The sequence below is a fragment of the Chiloscyllium plagiosum genome, unplaced genomic scaffold (assembly GCF_037043375.1).
Source record: "Chiloscyllium plagiosum isolate Xiang-an unplaced genomic scaffold, Cpla_swu_hap1 HiC_scaffold_10, whole genome shotgun sequence".
NCBI classification, from domain to species: Eukaryota; Metazoa; Chordata; class Chondrichthyes; order Orectolobiformes; family Hemiscylliidae; genus Chiloscyllium; species Chiloscyllium plagiosum.
In genome coordinates, this window is record NW_028270148.1 from 100,292,176 (window position 1) to 100,311,531 (window position 19,356).

Genomic DNA, 19,356 nt, shown 5'->3' on the forward strand with positions numbered 1-19,356 from the left:
CAGGAAGTGCAGTTGCACTGACACTCACCCGCCCAGACCCCACCAATGGAGCTCACCTCAGCTCACCTCCATCCGTGCAGACCCTTCTTTCCAGGACATTATTTGTGCCATTGGGCCTTCACAGACATACCAGGTTATTCCTGTACTAACAGACTGGACAGGCCTGGCTGAAGAGGTATCCCACCCTCCCTGTAAGGGACAATGGGGGGGGGGGGGGGGGGGGGGGGTTCTGTACCTTTAATGAGCTGTGTTAGAGTATTTCTCCCAGTCTCCCAGCCCTCACTTGATCTAAATTACTTCCCGCGACTGTGGGAGCTCCTGGGCATTGCAAACCTACACAGCTCTTCATATTTAACAGGAAGCTGATAAACCACCATGAAGGATCAGGAGAAACATTCTCAGAGCAAACGGACAGTGAATCAAGGGGGAGCTTCTGAAATACCAATTACATTGACAGGCTGTGAGTCAAGGTTAAATACTGACAAGGCTTATAATTCCTTCAGAACAGGAGGTTAAGGGGGAATGTAAGTGAGATGTTTAAGGAACAGGTTGGGTGAACTACAGAGAAACAAACTGGACAGACAGTGGAGGTAGAGATCGGAACTACTTCCACCAGTGGAAGGATCCAGCCAAAGGGATCCAGTTAAATTGAGAGTTATGGCATCCAGGGTTGATATCAGAGTGCACGTCTTCACTCAAAATATTACAACTTCTGGAATTCCCTTCCCCTGCCAAGGGGGTGATTGGAATTTTCCAGACTGGAGTTTTATGGATGAGGGTATTAAAGGATATGGTATCGAGTTGGATGGGGAAATGGAGTTGAAGTATTGGTCAGCCTTGACCCAGAGGTTTGACGACTGGCTTGTGTTCCTATATTCTGTCAGGCGGCCATTGTGAACAGCAGGCCCCCCAGCCTCCATCGCGAGTGTTGCCCGAGAAGGATAATAATTTGCTTGAACCGTAAGCTTGCTGCGTACCTTGTGCCTTGCCAAGTGCTGGGTTGCCATCTCCAGGTTGGTGCTCTGGGTGGTGTCAGGAGCCACCAGCCTAGTGGAGATCTGTAGCAGCCACTTCTCCACTTCCTGCAGGTTGCTGTTATAATCCTCGTGCTCCCTCACCTTCTCTCCCAGATTCTGGACACACACCTTGGAAAGAAAGAATAATGAAACATTGGGTTTGTAGGAGCCCCACAAGTCTGTACGGTTTAGTTACATTTATTCTTGGGACATCAGCATTGTGCCATGTCCGTCCATCTCCTGCTGACCTGAGATGGGGGTAATACAACAGAGGGCATTGGCAACCACCTCAGAGAACAATAAAGAGTTAACTACATCAATAGGGACTGGAGTCTCACATATGCCCAGCCGAATCACCTGTATAGTAATCAAACCATCAGTTCCGTGTGCATCCAGACTGGGAAGTTGCAATGCAGCCCTTTCTCTGGGCTGCTTCCCTAATACTTGTTTCTCTACCACACCCCAGGACTGGCGTTTGCACTTATACCTTATCTTGACCCCTAGATAGGGGTGGCACGGTGGCTCAGTGGTTAGCACTGCTACCTCGCAGCTCTAGGGACCTGGGTTCGATTCCAGCCTCAGGTGACTGTCTGTGTGCAGTCTGCACATTCTCTGCGTGGGTTTCCTCCCACAATCCAAGGATGTGTAGGTTAGATTAACTGACTATGCCCAATTGCCTATCAGGAATATGTGGGATAGGTGCCTTTGTCAGGGGGAAATGTAGGGTAGGGGGAATGGGTCTGGGTGGGTTACTCTTCGGAGGGTTGGTGTGGACTTGTTGGGCTGAACGGTCTCTTTCCACATTGTGGGGATTCTAATTCTAATTCTACTTTTCCAGACTCAGAACCTTACTCTGACCCTTCTGCCCTTAACCTCATCATGGGTTCCTATCCCCTTACCTTGAAGCCCTCATCTTGGCTCCAGGACCCATAGTGAGCACTCACCCTGACGACCCTCAGGAGCTTACCATCACCGTTGAGCGGAGCTCCTGGTAATCTGTCTGCAGCCTCTTCAGATTGTCGCTGACTGCGGGGTCATGAATGAGCTCGAAGACAGCCTGCCCCTTCTCGATCACCAACTTTATCCCCGGCTCGTGAGACACGATGGTTTGCTGGATGGCCTGTGACAAATAGGAGGCATCAGGTCTGCACTGCAGAGGCAGTTACTCTGCAACACTCGTGTACTACAATGAATTATTGTCAATCGCAGACTGAGAACAATTTTGATGATTGCGTAACTAAGTGGTTGAGATGTTTGGGAGAATGGAGTTTGCAGTGAAGCAAGGTACCAGGAAGTAGCTGAGGGATTATTAATATAAGGCACTCCATACACTCAAACCTCTGCTACTCGAATCTTGTCCAGTCTCTTTCATTGCATCATGGCTCACCGTGTCTTCAGCTGTCTGTCTCTTTGATTCTCATCTTGAGACCCTGTTCCTCCTGCTTTGTAAGATGCTTCCTAAAAACGAAAACCTGTCCTAAGATCTCCTCATGTGATTTGATGTCAAATCTTGCCTGAAAATGCTCCTGTGGATGGGGTGTTCCACTTACATTAAAAGGTGCTATATAAATGCAAGTCGTCCTGCCATCTCTGGGCCTTGTGCTCAGATCCCAAGTGAGGTAAAAGGATGGAAACCCAACTGCTACAACAGAATGTGCAGAAATTCAAAAGCCCCAACACACCAGCTTGATAAGAGGTCCATGCTACAATCTGCGGCGCTAGTGCAGGGCAGACTTAGCTCATGGGGAAATGATTCAGATATTTGGTTCGATTCAAACCAGACAGTGGTGAGCCAATCTGCAGACTGGATCTCACCGTTGGCAAAGAGAGTATTAATAGGCTGCTGTGGGATGCCCTGAAAATGTTCGCTTCTTTCAGAGGCAGTTACTGGATTCTCTCTTACATTGACAGAACTAGATGAGAAGATAATAGAACAGGGACCAAAGGCTTGATCAGGATTTTAAGGAGCACCTTAAAGAAGGATAGAGCTGGAGCTAAGTAGGGAACTCCAGATTAAATCTGAAGGCACAGCCATCAACGATGGAATGTAGGAAATGGGGGGGGGGGGGTTGGCAAGATTCTAAACATCTGCCCAAAACATGGTCAAAGCGTTTGATGTCCCTGAGTCTGAGCCTGGAATAGCAGGAGACAAGCAGAAGAATTCAGGATTACATTGGCCACTGAATGGCACCCCGAACTTTCCCATCTCTCCGCAGTGCTCGGAGTCAGCTCCGATCACCAAAGTGGGAATCTCCTCTCGATCTACCGACTGCAACGGAACAGTTTGCTTGAAACTGATCTTCTCCCGCTGACAAATATTCCCCCCAAAAAAAAAACCCCACTGCAGGCCCGGTGAAATTCAGCCGATTCATTCACTCAGCACGGACGGATGTTCAGGGCAAACGTGTCATATTCTGGGCGTCACAATTTGGAGAGGAGACTGAGGCTCTGCTGAGCTTGGCTGAGATAGTTCTGGCAATGAGAGATTTTAATGATATGGAGGAGGATAGAGGAGTTGAGATTGTTGCTCTTGGTAGAAAGAAATTTAACTGAACATTTAATTACAATTTTGAGGGATTTGGATAGAGTAAATAAGTATAAACTGTTTCCACACTTTGTACTGGTCTAACTGATTGATCGAACAGACGAGAGAGACAAAGGGGACGATTTCTTTTCCTATGTTCCACTAAGAGGAAGGTTCTTAAACTCCAGCTTTAAGAAAACGAACAAAAGAATTAGTGCAAAAATCAGGAGTTTTTTTAATACAGTGAATTGTTAGCATCTAGAAATGTTCTACCTACGAGGTAATTGTTACTTTCAATAGGGAAATGGATGTGTATTTGAAAAACAACAATATAGCAGTGGTGGGCAAAAGCAGGGGTGTGAGATTGATTGCATTTCTCTTTTGCACAATGGACCGAACGGCCTGTTTCTATGTGGTTGGGTGCTGGTCTATGAATCCAGCCCGGCAGCAATCTGACTGTACAACATCACAAACAAAATCAGAAATTACTAAATTGACTATCAGCTACAGTTGAAGCTTATGTTATTGGAGGCAAATTATTGGCCTGGTTGGAAGCTGGGCTGAGCAAAAGGAAGACAGAGAAAAATATTAATTAGATGGATACGATTTGGGATATTCTTTGTGGATTTGTGACAAGCCTGTAATATTCACTCTAACAGGTCGCTCTGCTATAACATGCATTTCGTTAACACTAATTTGCTGTAACACTATTGAATTGGGGACACTGTTTCTAAAGCGCAAAGTCTTAAAAGCGTGTATTGGTTATAATGCCATTAGTTTAAATGCTGCTGCTATTGCATGCTTTTTTTATAACATGGATTGCATGAGAATGGAACGAAAGTGTTATAGCAGAACTGACCGTATTTATTCATGAGTGAGATTATGGGATAGAAAGACTTCACCTAAAATTTGCCAATAGCAACAATTACTTCGTTGGTGTCTGTGGGCCCTTGCTGTGACATGGATAGTGTGAATAGCCAAGGTCTTTTTCCTGGGATAGGGGAGTCCAAAACTAGAGGGAATAGGTTTAGGGTGAGAGGGCAAAGATTTAAAATAGACCTAAGGGGCAACTTTATCACACAGAGGGTGGTACGTGTATGGAATGAGCTGCCAGAGGATGTGGTGGAGGCTGGTACAATTACAACATTTAAGAGGCATTTGGATGGGTATATGAATAGGAAGGATTTGGAGGAATATGGGCCGGGTGCTGGCAAATGGGACTAGATTAATTTCAGATATCTAGTTGGCATGGATGAGTTAGATAGAAGGGTCTGTTTCCGAGCTGTATACCCCAATGACTCTCTGACATAACGTGACTGTCACTGTTCCAACAGCGGCTACATTCCTTTAAGATGGTCTGGTGGTCATGGAAGGTCATGAACCTAACCTTCTTTATCCTGTGGTACGTTTGACTGTTTGTATTGTTACACAGACCCTCAGAATGAGGGACCCCTTCACAGAATACCTCTATTCAGTCCACAAGCGTGAGCCTGAGCTCCCTGTCATTTTAATTCTCCATCTTGCTTCCGCTCTGACCTCTCTGACCTCTCTGTCCATGGCCTGCTATTCTGTTCCAGTGAAGCTCTGTGCAAACCCGAGGAACAGCACCTCACCTTTCCATTTGGCTAAAGCCTTCTGGATTCAATGTGGAGTTCAACAGTTTTAGATCTAGCCCCTGCCTCCACTTTGTGTCAGCGTGTATTTATTTTTGCTGGTTTATTTATTTCTTCATTCCTTCTGTATTGGGATGACTGCTTTCCACCAATCACGCCTCATCTGGATGCAACCTTTCGTTTCGGTACGACACCCCCTTTGGCTTTGCACCCCGAAACCATCTGTTGGTTAATTCACCTCCTGGCCACCAACCCTATCAAAAAACTTCCCCTTCTGTTCCTCCTTCACCCTTTCCAGAAGATCACAAGAAGAAATAGGCCATTCAGCCCATCAAATCTGCTCCACCATTCATGAGATTGTGGCTGATCTGAAATTCCTCAACTCCACTTCCTCTCCACTTTCCTCCAATGGCTTTCAACCAATCACTTTTCTGTCTCTCTTCAGTTCTGACAGGAACTCATCGACCTGGAAGGTGAACTTCCTCCACCTGCCAGACCTGCTGAGTATTTCCAGCACGTTCAGTTTCTGTTTCAGATTTCCTGCAGGGTTCCACTTAGGGGACTACTCTTTTGGTTTCCGTTACCTTGTACTTTGCCAGTTGGGCCTTCTTCTCAAACAGTTCCACTTTGGGCTCCGCTGGGATCTGCAAGATGGCCTGGTACTCTGCCAACCACTTGGTCTGGCTCTGGTACTTGTCCAGGAACTCCTTCGTGAGGTACAGGCATTTCTCCAGGTTGCCACGCTCCCTCCTAATGGAACTGGTCAACTCATTCAGTTGGCCAATATGGCCGTCCATGGATTCCCGCAGACCTTGAGCCTCCGGCCCCTCCAGGTACTCTATAGCCCTCTCACTCTTCTCAAGGATCATCTTCAGTAGGCTGTTCCCCATGTCGATGTCATTGTGCAGCGTCTGGAAATTAAAACAGTGTCTCTCAAAGCGAAAAGGGTATGGCAACAGACCAAAACTGACCACAATGGTGGTCAACTAAACGCCAACGTCATTTAAACGCTCCACAATTCCCTTAGGAGTTGTCAAACACTCATAGTTTTTACTCAATAGAGTGTTTTGAGTAATTCGCTACCTCAATAGAGAGGTTTGGATCAAAGGAATTGATTTGTGATAATCAAAGGATCTCACATTTTCACATAGACAACGATGAAACAGAGAGGACAGAGTGGAGTGAAAATTATTCTCAAGGTGGACATCCCTGCATGAGCTCAGGGTGGTACTGAGCCACAGGAATTTGTGTCAGACATCAGGGTTTTCTGAGCTCTGTTAAAGTGACACGTGTTCTCCTCTTTCTTTTCGCCTGTTATCATGTCCTTTCTCCCCTCCCTCCACCTCCCATCCCAGTGTCTGTTCTATCCAGTCTGGCAGGAGACACACCATTGTTCTGACATGCCAATCCCTTAATCTGAACTATCAACATCTTTTCATCACCAACACCCTGCGCCCACTACCCACCCTCCACCTCCCAAACTGTAGCATAAGTGCTGCTCCCCCCACGCTTCGCGTCATCTAGACTCGAAACGTTAGCTTGCTCTCTCTCCATGGATGCTGCCGGACCCACAGCATTTGTTGTTTCCAGTGTTCTCCTCGTAATCACTAAATTCAACCCACTGACCCAATCTCTCCTCTGCTCTCTCCCCACTGCCTCATCCTCTCCATATCGCCATGGGTTTCAATCCCAAAACTTATCCCACTGCCCCATTCTTCCTCACTGTCCCAGTCTCTTCCCACTTCTCTCCCTACTGCTCATAGTCCTGTATCAAGCCCAAAATATATTGCGCTACCCAGCCCTCCCTGTGGCCCAATATCAACCACTGCCCATTTCTCCCTCCACATTGTCTTGTTTCCCCCCCCCCCCCCATGCCCCAAATGCCTCCTACGACCTATTCTCTCCTCTCAGGTACCAGGCACTAAACTTATCGCACTGTCCTGCTCATTTCTCTGAAACCTCTTCCCCATGGCTCACTAGCAATCCTGAAATGAATCCCACCCTCTCACTTTCTCCCACAGCCCTGTTGAAGCAGCCCGTGTGATTGGCACCACATCCACAAGCATCCATTCCCTCCACCACCGACCCTCAGTAGCAGCAGTGTGTACTATCTACAGGATGCACCGCAGAAATTCACCAAAGATCCTCAGACAGCATGTTCCAAACCCATCTGGAAGGACAAGGGCAGCAGATACATGGGAACACCACCACCTTCAAGTTCCCCTCCGAACCACTCACCATCCTGACTTGGAAATATATCGCTGTTCCCTTCACTGTCACCTGGTCTAGATCCTGCAATTCCCTCCCGAAGGGTATTGTGGGTCAACCCACAGCAGGTGGACTGCAGCGGTTTAAGAAGACAGCTCACCCCCACCTTCTCAGGGGGCAACTGGGGACAGGCAATAAATGCTGGGCCCAGCCAGCAACGCCCACATCCCACAACTGAATAAATTTTAAAAATTCCCAATGTGTCCACACAAAATGTACAACCCTTGAAGTTTGAATGTGTAACATCCATCCTGTTCCATCAGCCCATCTATGAAGGATTCCAAGGCGCACGCACACAGTTCCTCTGCTCTTTACCTCAAATTTTTTAATTTTGTTTTCCATGGCGGTTTTGTCCACTACATTCAAAGCCACCGCCATGTTTTTAAAGTTCTTCTGGGTGGCACGGAGCCAGTCTGTGTAGGTGCCCAGCGCCAAATCAGCTTCTTCTAAAGCCCTCAGTTCCTCTTTCAGCAACTTGGTCTGGTCCTGTAAGACAAGACAGATTGCCCATTGTGGTACAAGGCACACAACTCAGAACGTTCAGGAGCTCGGTGCAACAGAACATTGACACTGCAATGACAACCCGCTTGTGCTAACATGGCACTTATAACATGGCACTCCCTTCACCAAAGGCCAGGGTTCAAATCCACCCTACCACCATATCCAGACTGCCACTTTCAGAAGGCATACTGTACTGGCACAGGTGCCATCTATTGACATGGGATACCAAACTGGTAGTCCATCTACCCTCTCAACAAGAAAGATCCGGTGGCTCTATTCTAAGGACGAACAGAGGGGACCGCCTCAGTACTTGAAGCAATAATTAACCCACAACTACCAGCGAAAAGCAAATGATCACATTGCTGATTGTGGGGCCCAGCTGTCTGCAGATTAGCAGTCACATTTCCCGACTTTTAATTCCCTCCAGATTTGGTTTCCATCGATTTGGAATTACAGAATACTGGTCTGGTGTTGGTCCCTCCCAGGTTATGCACTTCCCACTCTGAGATTTGAAGTCCCCATGTCTTGGTGACTTTCACTTCTTGGTAAGCATAGACCAGTGGGATTAATTTGGGGATTGCCAGTGAGCTGTGGGGGAAGACATTTCAGAGAATTGAGCAGGACAGTGTGATGCGTTTTGTGTTAAGATTAGAGTGGTGCTGGAAAAGCACAGCAGGTCAGGCAGCATCCGAGGAGCAGGATTCCTGATGAAGGGCTTTTGCCCGAAGTGTCGATTTTCCTGCCTGACCTGATGTGCTTTTCCAGCACCACTCTAATCTTGACTCTAATCTCCAGCATCTGCAGACGTCACTTTAATCTCAATGAGTTTTATACCTAGTACCTGACAGCGAGACAAGAAAACTAGTAGTGGACGGTTTCACACACATGTCCATGGATGACCCAAAATGGGGACTGGATCATAGCATGTTCTAAGTTAGGACAGTTTATTCAGCCCATATGTAGTTATCCCATCTCCTCCTCAATCTCCATTCCCTTTGATATCCAATTTAGTCTAATCCCACTCCATCCCGTTTAATATCCTCCTCAGTCTAAATTCACTCTCCTCCTCACTCCCCATTCCCTTTAATATCCTCCTCAGCCCAATCCCAGTCTCCATCTCACTCCCCATTCCCTTTTATATCCTCCTCAACCCAATCCCAGTCTCCATCTCACTCCCCATTCCCTTTAATATCCTCCTCAACCCAATCCCAGTCTCCATCTCACTCACCATTCCCTTTTATATCCTCCTCAACCCAATCCCAGTCTCCATCTCACTCCCCATTCCCTTTAATATCCTCCTCAACCCAATCCCAGTCTCCATCTCACTCCCCATTCCCTTTAATATCCTCCTCAGCCCAATCCCAGTCTCCATCTCACTCCCCATTCCCTTTTATATCCTCCTCAGCCCAATCCCAGTCTCCATCTCACAGCCCATTCCCTTTAATATCCTCCTCAGCCCAATCCCAGTCTCCATCTCACTCCCCATTCCCTTTAATATCCTCCTCAACCCAATCCCAGTCTCCATCTCACTTCCCATTCCCTTTAATATCATCCTCAACCCAATCCCAGTCTCCATCTCACTCCCCATTCCCTTTAATATCCTCCTCAGCCCAATCCCAGTCTCCATCTCACTCCCCATTCCCTTTTATATCCTCCTCAACCCAATCCCAGTCTCCATCTCACTCCCCATTCCCTTTAATATCATCCTCAACCCAATCCCAGTCTCCATCTCACTCCCCATTCCCTTTTATATCCTCCTCAACCCAATCCCAGTCTCCATCTCACTCCCCATTCCCTTTTATATCCTCCTCAACCCAATCCCAGTCTCCATCTCACTCCCCATTCCCTTTAATATCCTCCTCAACCCAATCCCAGTCTCCATCTCACTCCCCATACCCTTTAATATCATCCTCAACCCAATCCCAGTCTCCATCTCACTCCCATTCCCTTCAATATCCAATTAAGTCTAATCTCTCCTTCTCCTCCAATGAGCGTTTGTCTTTTTCAAGCCCCTCATATCCTATTAAAGCAATGTATGTGGTCTACTGCAATTAAACTGTGGCAGAGAAGTCTAAGTTCTAATCGGCCTTGGTGTAAAGGAGCATTTCTCTTTGTTTCCCTTTATTTATTTTGTCTCTGCCCTTAGAGTCCACCCTCTTAATGCCCGCTGTAGACCAGCTGATACTTTGTCGTAACGTTTTCAGTGTGGGAGACCCTGTCTCAAGCCACCCCTTAGCCATCACATGCTGGCAAAAAAAATGACCATATATATCTTTGTTCCTGTAAAATTTCAGGGAATGGACCCAACAGCCCTGCGTTGACAGAGGTACAGTGCTCAGTGAAAGTAAGGAACCTTTCAAAGGGTAATTGATGTCTGAATACACAATACGTTCCACTAGAAGTTTCAGTGCCCAGTTTGGCACAGACTTGATTCCTTGAACTACGTACCACCACATGCAGCAGAATGCCCTGATATCGGGCAGCAAGATGGGTAGCTTGACTTCCCACACTGCTGTTGATGTGACTCTCCTCTAGCACTTGATGAGCAAGCAGCCCAACCCTTTCCACTTCATCCTTCCGAGCAAGAATTTCCTCGTTCCATTTCTGAAACAGCAGAAGAGGAAATAAATACAAATAAATAAAGTCACCTAATAAAAGTGACCGATCATCAGAAGGGGGGCAGGGGGCAAAATATCAGTCATACCGTCCAAACCATTTTGCAAAGTACTGAGCTATCTCCAAGCTGTGCACAGATTATTAGTTACACAAGCTTCTTATTAACTGTCAAAAGCCTGAGTGACTGAAGCTCCACTGTAGGTTATACAAAAACATGTGACAGGGTGGCTCACTGCTGCCTCACAGCACCAGGGTCCCAGGTTGGATACCAGCCTCAGACGACTGTCTGTGTGTGGGTTTCCTCCGGGTGCTCCGGTTTCCACAGGTTAGGTGGACTGGCAATGCTAAATGGCCCATAGTGTCCAGGGTTGTGCAGGCTAAGTGAACAAGCCATGGGAAAAGCGGGGTTACAGGGATAGAGTAGGTGGTGTGGATTCAATGGACCATATGGCCTGCTTCCAACACTGTCGGGAATCTACCCTTCAGATGGAATCTGTAGTTATTTTAACTAACTTCTATTAAGTTAAAATAAGGTGCAATTTGCAACTGTGATAGCCTTAAGCAACAGAGTCAGACAGCTTAGAGAAGGATTGTTATCAGCAGGAGATGTGTGTAGTGGTGTACCATACATGTGCATTATAACAACAAGTAACATCATTTGAACCAAATTGTTATGAACAATTATACAAACAAAAATGGAATCCTGTCCTTTATCTTAAGCAGATTGGAAACCTCAGGGCCACAGGAAATACATAAAGATCTGATTGGTTCCCATTTGGGAAAATGCAGATTCATCATAATGCTGCTGGGATGAAAGGGTTAAATTATGAGGACAGGTAGCAGTTATTTCCAGTTCCTGGATCTTTGGTTTTTATTCATCCACGGGATGAGGGCATCACTGGCTGAGTCAGCATTTATGGCCCATCCCTAAATGCCCAGAGGGGGCAGTTAAGTGTCAACCCCATTGCTGTGGGTCTGGAGTCACATGGAGGCCTGACCAGGTAAGGGTGGTAGTTTCCTTCCCTAAAGGACGCTGATGAACCGGTGGGTTGTTCCTGACAATTAACAGAGTGGATTCATGGTCATAAGGACAGGTTGCATTCACCAAAATTACATGTATAGAATACTAAGGGATGATGTTATCAAAGTGTTTCGGATAATTAAAGCATTTCGTAGGGTAAACAAGCTGGCAGGTTTTCCTCCCCGAATGGACGTTAAGGAGAAGCTGATGGGTTTTTATGACAATCGACAAAGGCTTCTTGATTGTCCTTAGGTCAACTCTCTGTTCCAGATTTTATTGAATTCAAACTTCATCACCTGTCATGTTTGAGATTTGAACTTATATCCCCAGGACATTGGCCTGAGATTCTGGGTTGCTAGTCCAGGGACATTACTACCACACAACAAACTCCTATAGCAGGATTACAATACAGATCAGCCAAGATGAATTGTACAATGAAATAGATTAGAGGGAATGAATGACCTACTCTTGTTCCTAAGACCAGGCTTCAACACTACTTCAAATTCAGCTAATATTCTTGTGAGCAGTGAATGTTCACAGTAGATGGATAAGTCAGTTAAGCAGCTTCAGTCACTATGTAACCCTGACAGGAATGGGCTGAAGGAGTTCGCAGTGTGACAGGGCAATGTGTGGAGATCTCTGTGCACTGAACACACCTGTAACTGCTGTAGCTGAGTCTGCTTTGTGTCTCGGTCAGACTTCCTCCCCGTCCGGATATTGACTTTGCCCTCGAGATCAGAGAGCCACACATCCACCTGCTGGAACATCTTCTCCAACTTCCTGAGCATGCTCAGGGTGGCATTGACCTTCTCCTTTGTCTCAGCCAGCCTCCGCTGGTACAGGTGCCAGTCCCGTTGCGCGGACTCGAGAATGCGATCCTCCATATATGTAGACCCTGATAAGGTCATCTTCTCCTGGCTCTGAAGAACTGCACTCATTAAAGTCTGGCCTTCAGTGCAATGCTTCTCCAAGTCCTGAGGAACAAAATGGTGGTACTCTGCTGGATTAATATAATTAAAGGCAGCTCCTTGGGATATATACCTGAAGTGAAATGCATGACTTATGTCAGGTACAATGTAATATCAGGCTTTAGTCAAAGGTAAAAATGTGTTGCTGGAACAGCGCAGCAGGTCAGCCCTGAAGAAGGGCTTACGCCCGAAACGTCGATTCTCCTGTTCCCTGGATGCTGCCTGACCTGCTGCGCTGTTCCAGCAACACATTTTCGGCTCTGATCTCCAGCATCTGCAGACCTCACTTTCTCCTTTAGTCAAAGGTAATACACAGAACATAGAACAGCACAGCACAATACAGGCCCTTCGACCCTCGATGTTGTACCAACCTTTTATCCTACTCCAAGATCAAACTAACCGACATACCCTTCATTTTACTCTCACCCATGTGCCTCTCCAACAGTTGCTTAAATGCTCTTAATGTATCTGACTCTACTACCACTGCTGGCAATGCATTCCACACACCCACCACTCTCTGAGTAAAGAACCAATCTCTGGCATCTGCCCTGAGCCTTCTTCCAATCACCTTAAAATTATGCCCTACAATCAGGTGACCAGAATTGAACACAATATTCCAAGTGTGTTCTAACCAGGACTCTATAGAGCTGCTCTTAAACTCAATCTCCCTGCTCATGAAAGCCAACACACCATACACCTTCTTAACAACCCTATCAACTTGGGTGGCAACTTTGAGAGATCTATTGACATGAACCCCAAGATCCCACTGTTCCTCCACACTGCCTTTAACCCTGTAACCTCCATTCAAATTTGACCTTCCAAAGTGAACAACTTCACACTTTTCCAGGTTGAACTTAATCTGCCACCTCTCAGCCCAGCTCTGCAATCTGTCAATGTCCCATTGCAACCTTAAACAGCCCTCCACACTATCCAAAACTCTACCAACATTCATGTCATTACTAACCCACCCTTCCACTTCCTCATCCAAGTCATTTATAAAAATCACAAAGAGCAGAGGCCCCAGAACCAATCCCTGTGGAACACCACTGGTCACCAAGCTCCAGGCTTAATACTCTGTTTTCTATGGGCCAGCCAATTCTATATCCAGACAGCCAAATTTACCTCTATCCCTACTTTCTGAATGAGCCTACCATGGGGAAACTTATCAAACTCCTTGCTAAAATCCATATACACCACATCCACTGTTTTACCTTCATCAATGTGTTTTGTCACGTCAAAGAATTCAATAAGGCTTGTGAGACCTGACCTGCCCCTCACAAAGCCATGCTGACGATCTTGAATCACACTATGCTTTTCCAAATAATCGTAAATCCTGTCTCTCCAATAATCTGCCCACCACCGATGTAAGACTGTAATTCCCAGGGTTATCCTTGTTTCCGTTCTTGAACAAGGGAATAACATTTGCCACCCTTTAATCATCTAGTACTACTCCAGTGAGGATGCAAAGATCACCACCAAAGGTGCAGCAATCTCTTCCCTCACCTCCTGTAATAACCTTGGGTATATCCTGTCTGGACTTATCTATCCTCATGTTTTTCAATATGTCCAGCACATCCTCCTTCCTAACATCAAACTGTTTGTGCATATCAGCCTGTTTCACACTGTCCTCACAAGTGACAAGGTCCCTCTCACTAATGAATACTGAAGCAAAGTATTCATTAAGGATCTTTCCTACTTCGTCTGACTCCAGGCACAAGTTCCCTCCACTATCCCTGATCAGTCCTACCCTCACTCTGGCCATTCTTTTGTCCCTGATTCCAAAGGTCGTAGGGTCAAGCCCTCCTCCAATATCCTAGCCATCTCAGTGAGACTTCAATCGTGAGGGCACTGAAATATCAGAGTGCCATCTTTCAGAAGTTGTTACCCTGAGGCTCACTCTACCCTGACAGGTGCTGGTAAAAGGACCCATCACATTATTCTGAAGGAGAGCAGGCGAATTGTCCTGGTTAATAATCGGTCCCTTTACCAACATCACTAAAACGTTTATTTGTGATTCATTCTCGGGATGTGGGTGCCCCTGGCTACACCAGTGTTTTGGTGCCCATCCAGAATTGTCCTGGAGAAGGTGGCAGTGAGCTACATGGCTTCCAACATTGTTTCCCTCTGTGCAGACCTCCACAGTCTGTGCAGTGATTTCCAAAACCAGAACAACTAGGGACGGAGGCAGGAAGCCAACGGGCTGGCATGGACCCTCAGAGCAGCTTGTACAACCGTGCAGCTTCCAGGGAAGCGTAGGCAGTGCCTTGAACTGCATGATGGGAGAGTGAGTGGCTCTGAGGGCAGGTTGCGAGAGGTGGCCATGTACCTGCTGGTCCTTCTAGCTGGAAGAGGTTGTGGTTTTGCAAAGCGCTGAAGCACCGTTCGCATCATGTGCAGTTCAGCTCTTGCGTGCTGCCCACCTTACAGCAGTGTCTCCCCTTCAAAGGATGTACATCAGCAACAGTGAAGAACTCTGGGAGCTGCTGAGGTGGTGAAAAATGCGGTCTGTTCCTTCTTACCTCTAGGTCACGGAGCGTGCTTTCCAGTGTCTCCACATCGTTCCCCAGGTGGGAGCAGCAGCAGAGATTCTCCTTCTCCTGCTCCAGCCACTCCTCAAATGATTTCAGACCCAGCTGGTACTCCTGGTGCAGCAGAAGCTGCTCTTCAGCCTTTCTGGTGCCCTCCTGGAAACCAGAGGAAACAGTTTCACGTCCACATTGTAGGGAAAACAGCAGCATCATTCGCTCTCTGAGTGCGACGTGGGGAAGCCTGGTGAAGGGGGAGGCTCAGGGAAGTCAACACACAGAAACTGCGCTGATCAGGAAGGGGCAGCAAGGAGCCAGCGTTCCTTGTTAAATAGAAGGGGAGGTTAACTGACATCTCCTATAAATAGGCAAAACAGGAATGCACTAAAGCTTAGACCAGCAGCCAGAGGAGTAATGCCTGACTGGCACAGCCTTTCAACCTTACGTTACTGACTCTGGCTGTACAGTTACAGACCCTCCCAGCCTGTACGCTTGCTGTTGAAGGTCTAGAGTTAACATCACGTGCATTACAATTGTGTTGAACTAACTCAGTAAGCAATATAATCTGCAGAGAAAATTACTGCGCTTTCTGTTAAGTCCAATTGAAGTGTTTTGCAATGTCCAATTAGATATTTTATAAATAAAGCACTTTTTTTGGGAAAGCAAAATAGGAATAGAATGGGAACTGAAGCAGACCACTCATTCATCCAAATCTGCAACCTCAAATCTCATCAGGACCAATCTGTACCTCAACCCCGTTTACTCGACTTGGTTGCATATCGTTTGAAATCCCAACCAAATAAAATCTGTTTCTCTCACCCTCACTTCTGAGAGAGGGTCAATCGGCCCCCACACGTTAACCCTGATCTCTCTTCACAGATGCTGCCAGACCTGCTGAGCTTTTCAGTGACTTCTGTTTTTGTTCCTGATTGACAGCATCTGCAGTTCTTTCGATATTGTCTCAGTTTTGAAAGTTGCCATTGAGCTTAAGCTTTTAGGGAAAGACAGTTCCTGAATCCTCTACCCGTGAGCATGAAGAAATGGCACAGAACACAGAACATTACAGCGCAGTACAGGTCCTTCCTTCCCTGACGTTGCACCGACCTGTGAAACCGATCTGAAGCCGATCCAAGCGACACTATCGGACATCGCACCCACTGATGTAGCCCACTAATTTTAAAGTTATGTCCCCTTTGGTTGTGGACTTGCCACCAGAAGGAATAGTTTTTTTCTCTCTCTCTCTTTGTACCCTACAAATTCTTCAATCATCATTAATGTCTCAATTGTGCCAATACTTTAATTTAGTATCTTCAGGGACTACAGTCTATGAAATAAGTCATCATAATATGACCCATTCAGAATTCTACTGAATTTGCACTGTACACTGTTCCAGGTCATAGAGTCATAGAAATGTACAGCACAGAAACAGACCCTTCGATCCAACTCGTCCATGCCGACCTGATATCCCAACCCAATTTAGTCTCATTTGCCAGCACTTGGCCCATATCCCTCTAAACCCTTCCTATTCATGTACCCATCCAGATGTCTCTTAAATGCTGTGATTGTACCAGCCTCCACCACTTCCTCTGGCAGCTCATTCCATACACGCACCACCCTCTGAGTGAAAAGGTTATCGCCAAGTCCCTTTATATCTTTCCTCTCTCATCCTGAGCCTATTTAGATTAGATTAGATTACTTACAGTGCTGAAACAGGCCCTTCGGCCCAACAAGTCCACACCGACCCTCCGAACAGCAACCCATCCAGACCCATTCCCCTACATTTACCCCTTCATCTAACATTATGGGCAATTTAGCATGGTCAATTCACCTGACCTGCACATTTTTGGACTGTGGGAGGAAACAGGAGCACCCGGAGGAAACCCACGCAGACACGGGGAGAACGTGCAAACTCCACACAGACAGTTGCCTGAGGCGGGAGTTGAACTTGGGTCTCTGGCGCTGTGAGGCAGCAGTGCTAACCACGGTGCCACCCTGCCACCCATATGCCCTCTAGTTCTATACTCCCCCACCCCAGGGGAAAGACCTTGTCTATTTACCCTATCCAATATATTCTTCCTGACAAATAGTTCCCTGAATTGAATGCAGTGCTATAAATACGTGTAACCAGAGATCTGTGTAGCTGCAAGATAAATTCCACCCATTTCTTTGAGCTGTCTTGAGAGAAAGGCAATCAGCCCATTAGCATCCAATGATTGTTTGTCCCTGTCCATTTTAATAGTTTCTGTTCATGGACTCCTAAATTATTCTGGTCCTCTACAGATCCTAGCTTCCCACCACCTGAAGATTATTCTGCTTTTACCTTTACCTTTCACTGAACTCCATCTGCCTTAGTTCTGCCCTTTCGAATCCCCTTCCCCTTGCAGATTGTCAGCACTATGTAGTGTGTCACCTTTATGTCAAGGACATCGAGGTGGCCTGCTGCCATTCCTGTCATTTTGGGCACTGTGCAGCCTGCACCTAATACCAGCAGCAGCCATCAGACAATACAGGATTGCACCGACAGATTTGGGATGTCCAGAATAAATAGACGCTTTTCTCAGTTGTTGCTCAGGGTGGCATTCTGCCCTGAGATGATTATCAGTAGAAGTCTCACTCCAGAGCCTTGGCAGACATTCCAATGTCACACTGAGGGGGTGCTGCACTGTCATACTGCCATCCTTGCGATGAGGCATTAAGCCATTGCCCTATCTGCTGTCTGAGTTTGACATAAAAGGCTCCCGAGGCACGATTTCAATGAGAAAAGGCAATTTGTAACCTTCGAGGAACATAGACTGACGACCATGTGCGCAGTTTGGCAATGTGGTAATGCTTCAAGACATATTTCAGTGAGCTTTGGTCTGAAGTTCTGAGCGGCGCAATGACACTGTGGATTTTTTTTTCAATTACCTCCTTGATTGGTTGCTTTCTCTGTCACTTACCTTGGCCTTTTCACTCAGGTTACTGAACCTCTCCTGGAGTTCCTGCAGTTCCAAGCGGCTGACGTAGTGCTGGGCCATGCTCTCGCCTTTCGCCTGGATCGTCTCCAACAGGCGGCTGTGACTCCGGGTATCCTCGTACAGTAACTGCAACAGGAGAGGACACACGTGGCTGCCAGCTCACAGGGAACAGCCGCTAGTTAAGGAACTCATGCATCTTTCAGAACGGAACTTACTACTGCCTTCCCACCACAGTATGGGGGCAGCGGGAAGCTGGACCTGGGGGAGCGGGGGGTGGAGGGGAAGGGGATGGAGGGGGTGAAGTGGAGGGAGTGAGGTGCAGGGGAATGAGGTGAGGCTGGGGCGAGGATGTGAGATGTAGGAGGTACGTTGGGCTGGTCAGGGAGTGGGTGCAAGGGATAAGGTGGGGCTGGGGGATGGGGGAGGTGATGGGGATATGGGGGGCTGGGGGAGGGGGGGGAGGTGGGAATAAGGTGGGGCTGGGTGAGGGGGTGAGGTGGTGGGGATAAGGTGGGGCTGGGGGAGGGGGTGAGGTGGTGGGAATAAGGTGGGGCTGGAGATGGGGTGAGATGGTGGGGATGAGGTGGAGCTTGGGGAGGGGGTGAGGTGGTGAGGATAAGGTGGGGCTGGGGGAGGGGGGGTGAGGTGGTGGGGATAAAGTGAGGCAGGGGAAGGGGGGAGGTGGTGGGGAAATGGTGGAGCTGGGGGAGGGGGTGAGGTGGTGGGGATGAGGTGGAGATGGGGGAGGGGGTGAGGTGGTGGGGATGAGGTGGAGCTGGGGGAGGGGGTGAGGTGGTGGGGATAAGGTGGGGCTGGGGGGGGTGGAGATAAAGTGGGGTTGGGGAAGGGGTGAGGTGGTGGGGATGAGGTGGAGCTGGGGGAGGGGGTGAGGTGGTGGGGATAAAGTGGGCTGGGGGATGGAGGTGAGGTGGTGGGGATAAGGTGGGGCTGGGGATGGGGTGAGATAGTGGGGATAAAGTGAGGCTGGGGGCGGGGGTGAGGTGGTGTGGATAAGGCGGGGCTTGGGGAGGGGGTTAGGTGGTGGGTATAAGGTGGGGCTGGGGGAGGGGGGAGTGACATGGTGGGGATAAGGTGGAGCTGGGGGAGGGTGTGAGGTGGTGGGGATGAGGTGGAGCTGGGGGAGGGGGTGAGGTGGTGGGGATAAGGTGGGGCTGGGGGAGGGGGGGTGAGGTGGTGGGGATAATGTGGGGCTGGGGGAGGGGGTGAGGTGGTGGGGATAAAGTGGACTGGGGGATGGGGTTGAGGTGGTTGGGATGAGGTGGAACTGGGGGAGGGGTTGAGGTGGTGGGGATGAGGTGGGGCTGGGGGAGGGGGTGAGGTGGTGGG

The 19,356-nt window shown here is 47.9% G+C and overlaps 1 protein-coding gene across 15 annotated transcripts in view; it reads right to left on the bottom strand.

The window, feature by feature from the left end:
- Positions 1-19,356, bottom strand: part of syne1b (spectrin repeat containing, nuclear envelope 1b) — a 629,476-nt gene that overhangs the window by 317,280 nt on the left and 292,840 nt on the right. For all 15 annotated transcript variants that reach the window (XM_087991586.1, XM_087991587.1, XM_087991592.1 and 12 more), the window contains 8 exons: positions 17,992-18,135; positions 15,047-15,211; positions 12,216-12,533; positions 10,371-10,526; positions 7,737-7,907; positions 5,738-6,064; positions 1,984-2,136; positions 978-1,145 (listed from right to left, as the gene is read on the bottom strand). In XM_087991586.1, coding sequence (XP_087847712.1) covers positions 978-1,145; positions 1,984-2,136; positions 5,738-6,064; positions 7,737-7,907; positions 10,371-10,526; positions 12,216-12,533; positions 15,047-15,211; positions 17,992-18,135 — 1,602 coding nt within the window. The remainder of the gene's footprint in view (positions 1-977; positions 1,146-1,983; positions 2,137-5,737; positions 6,065-7,736; positions 7,908-10,370; positions 10,527-12,215; positions 12,534-15,046; positions 15,212-17,991; positions 18,136-19,356) is intronic.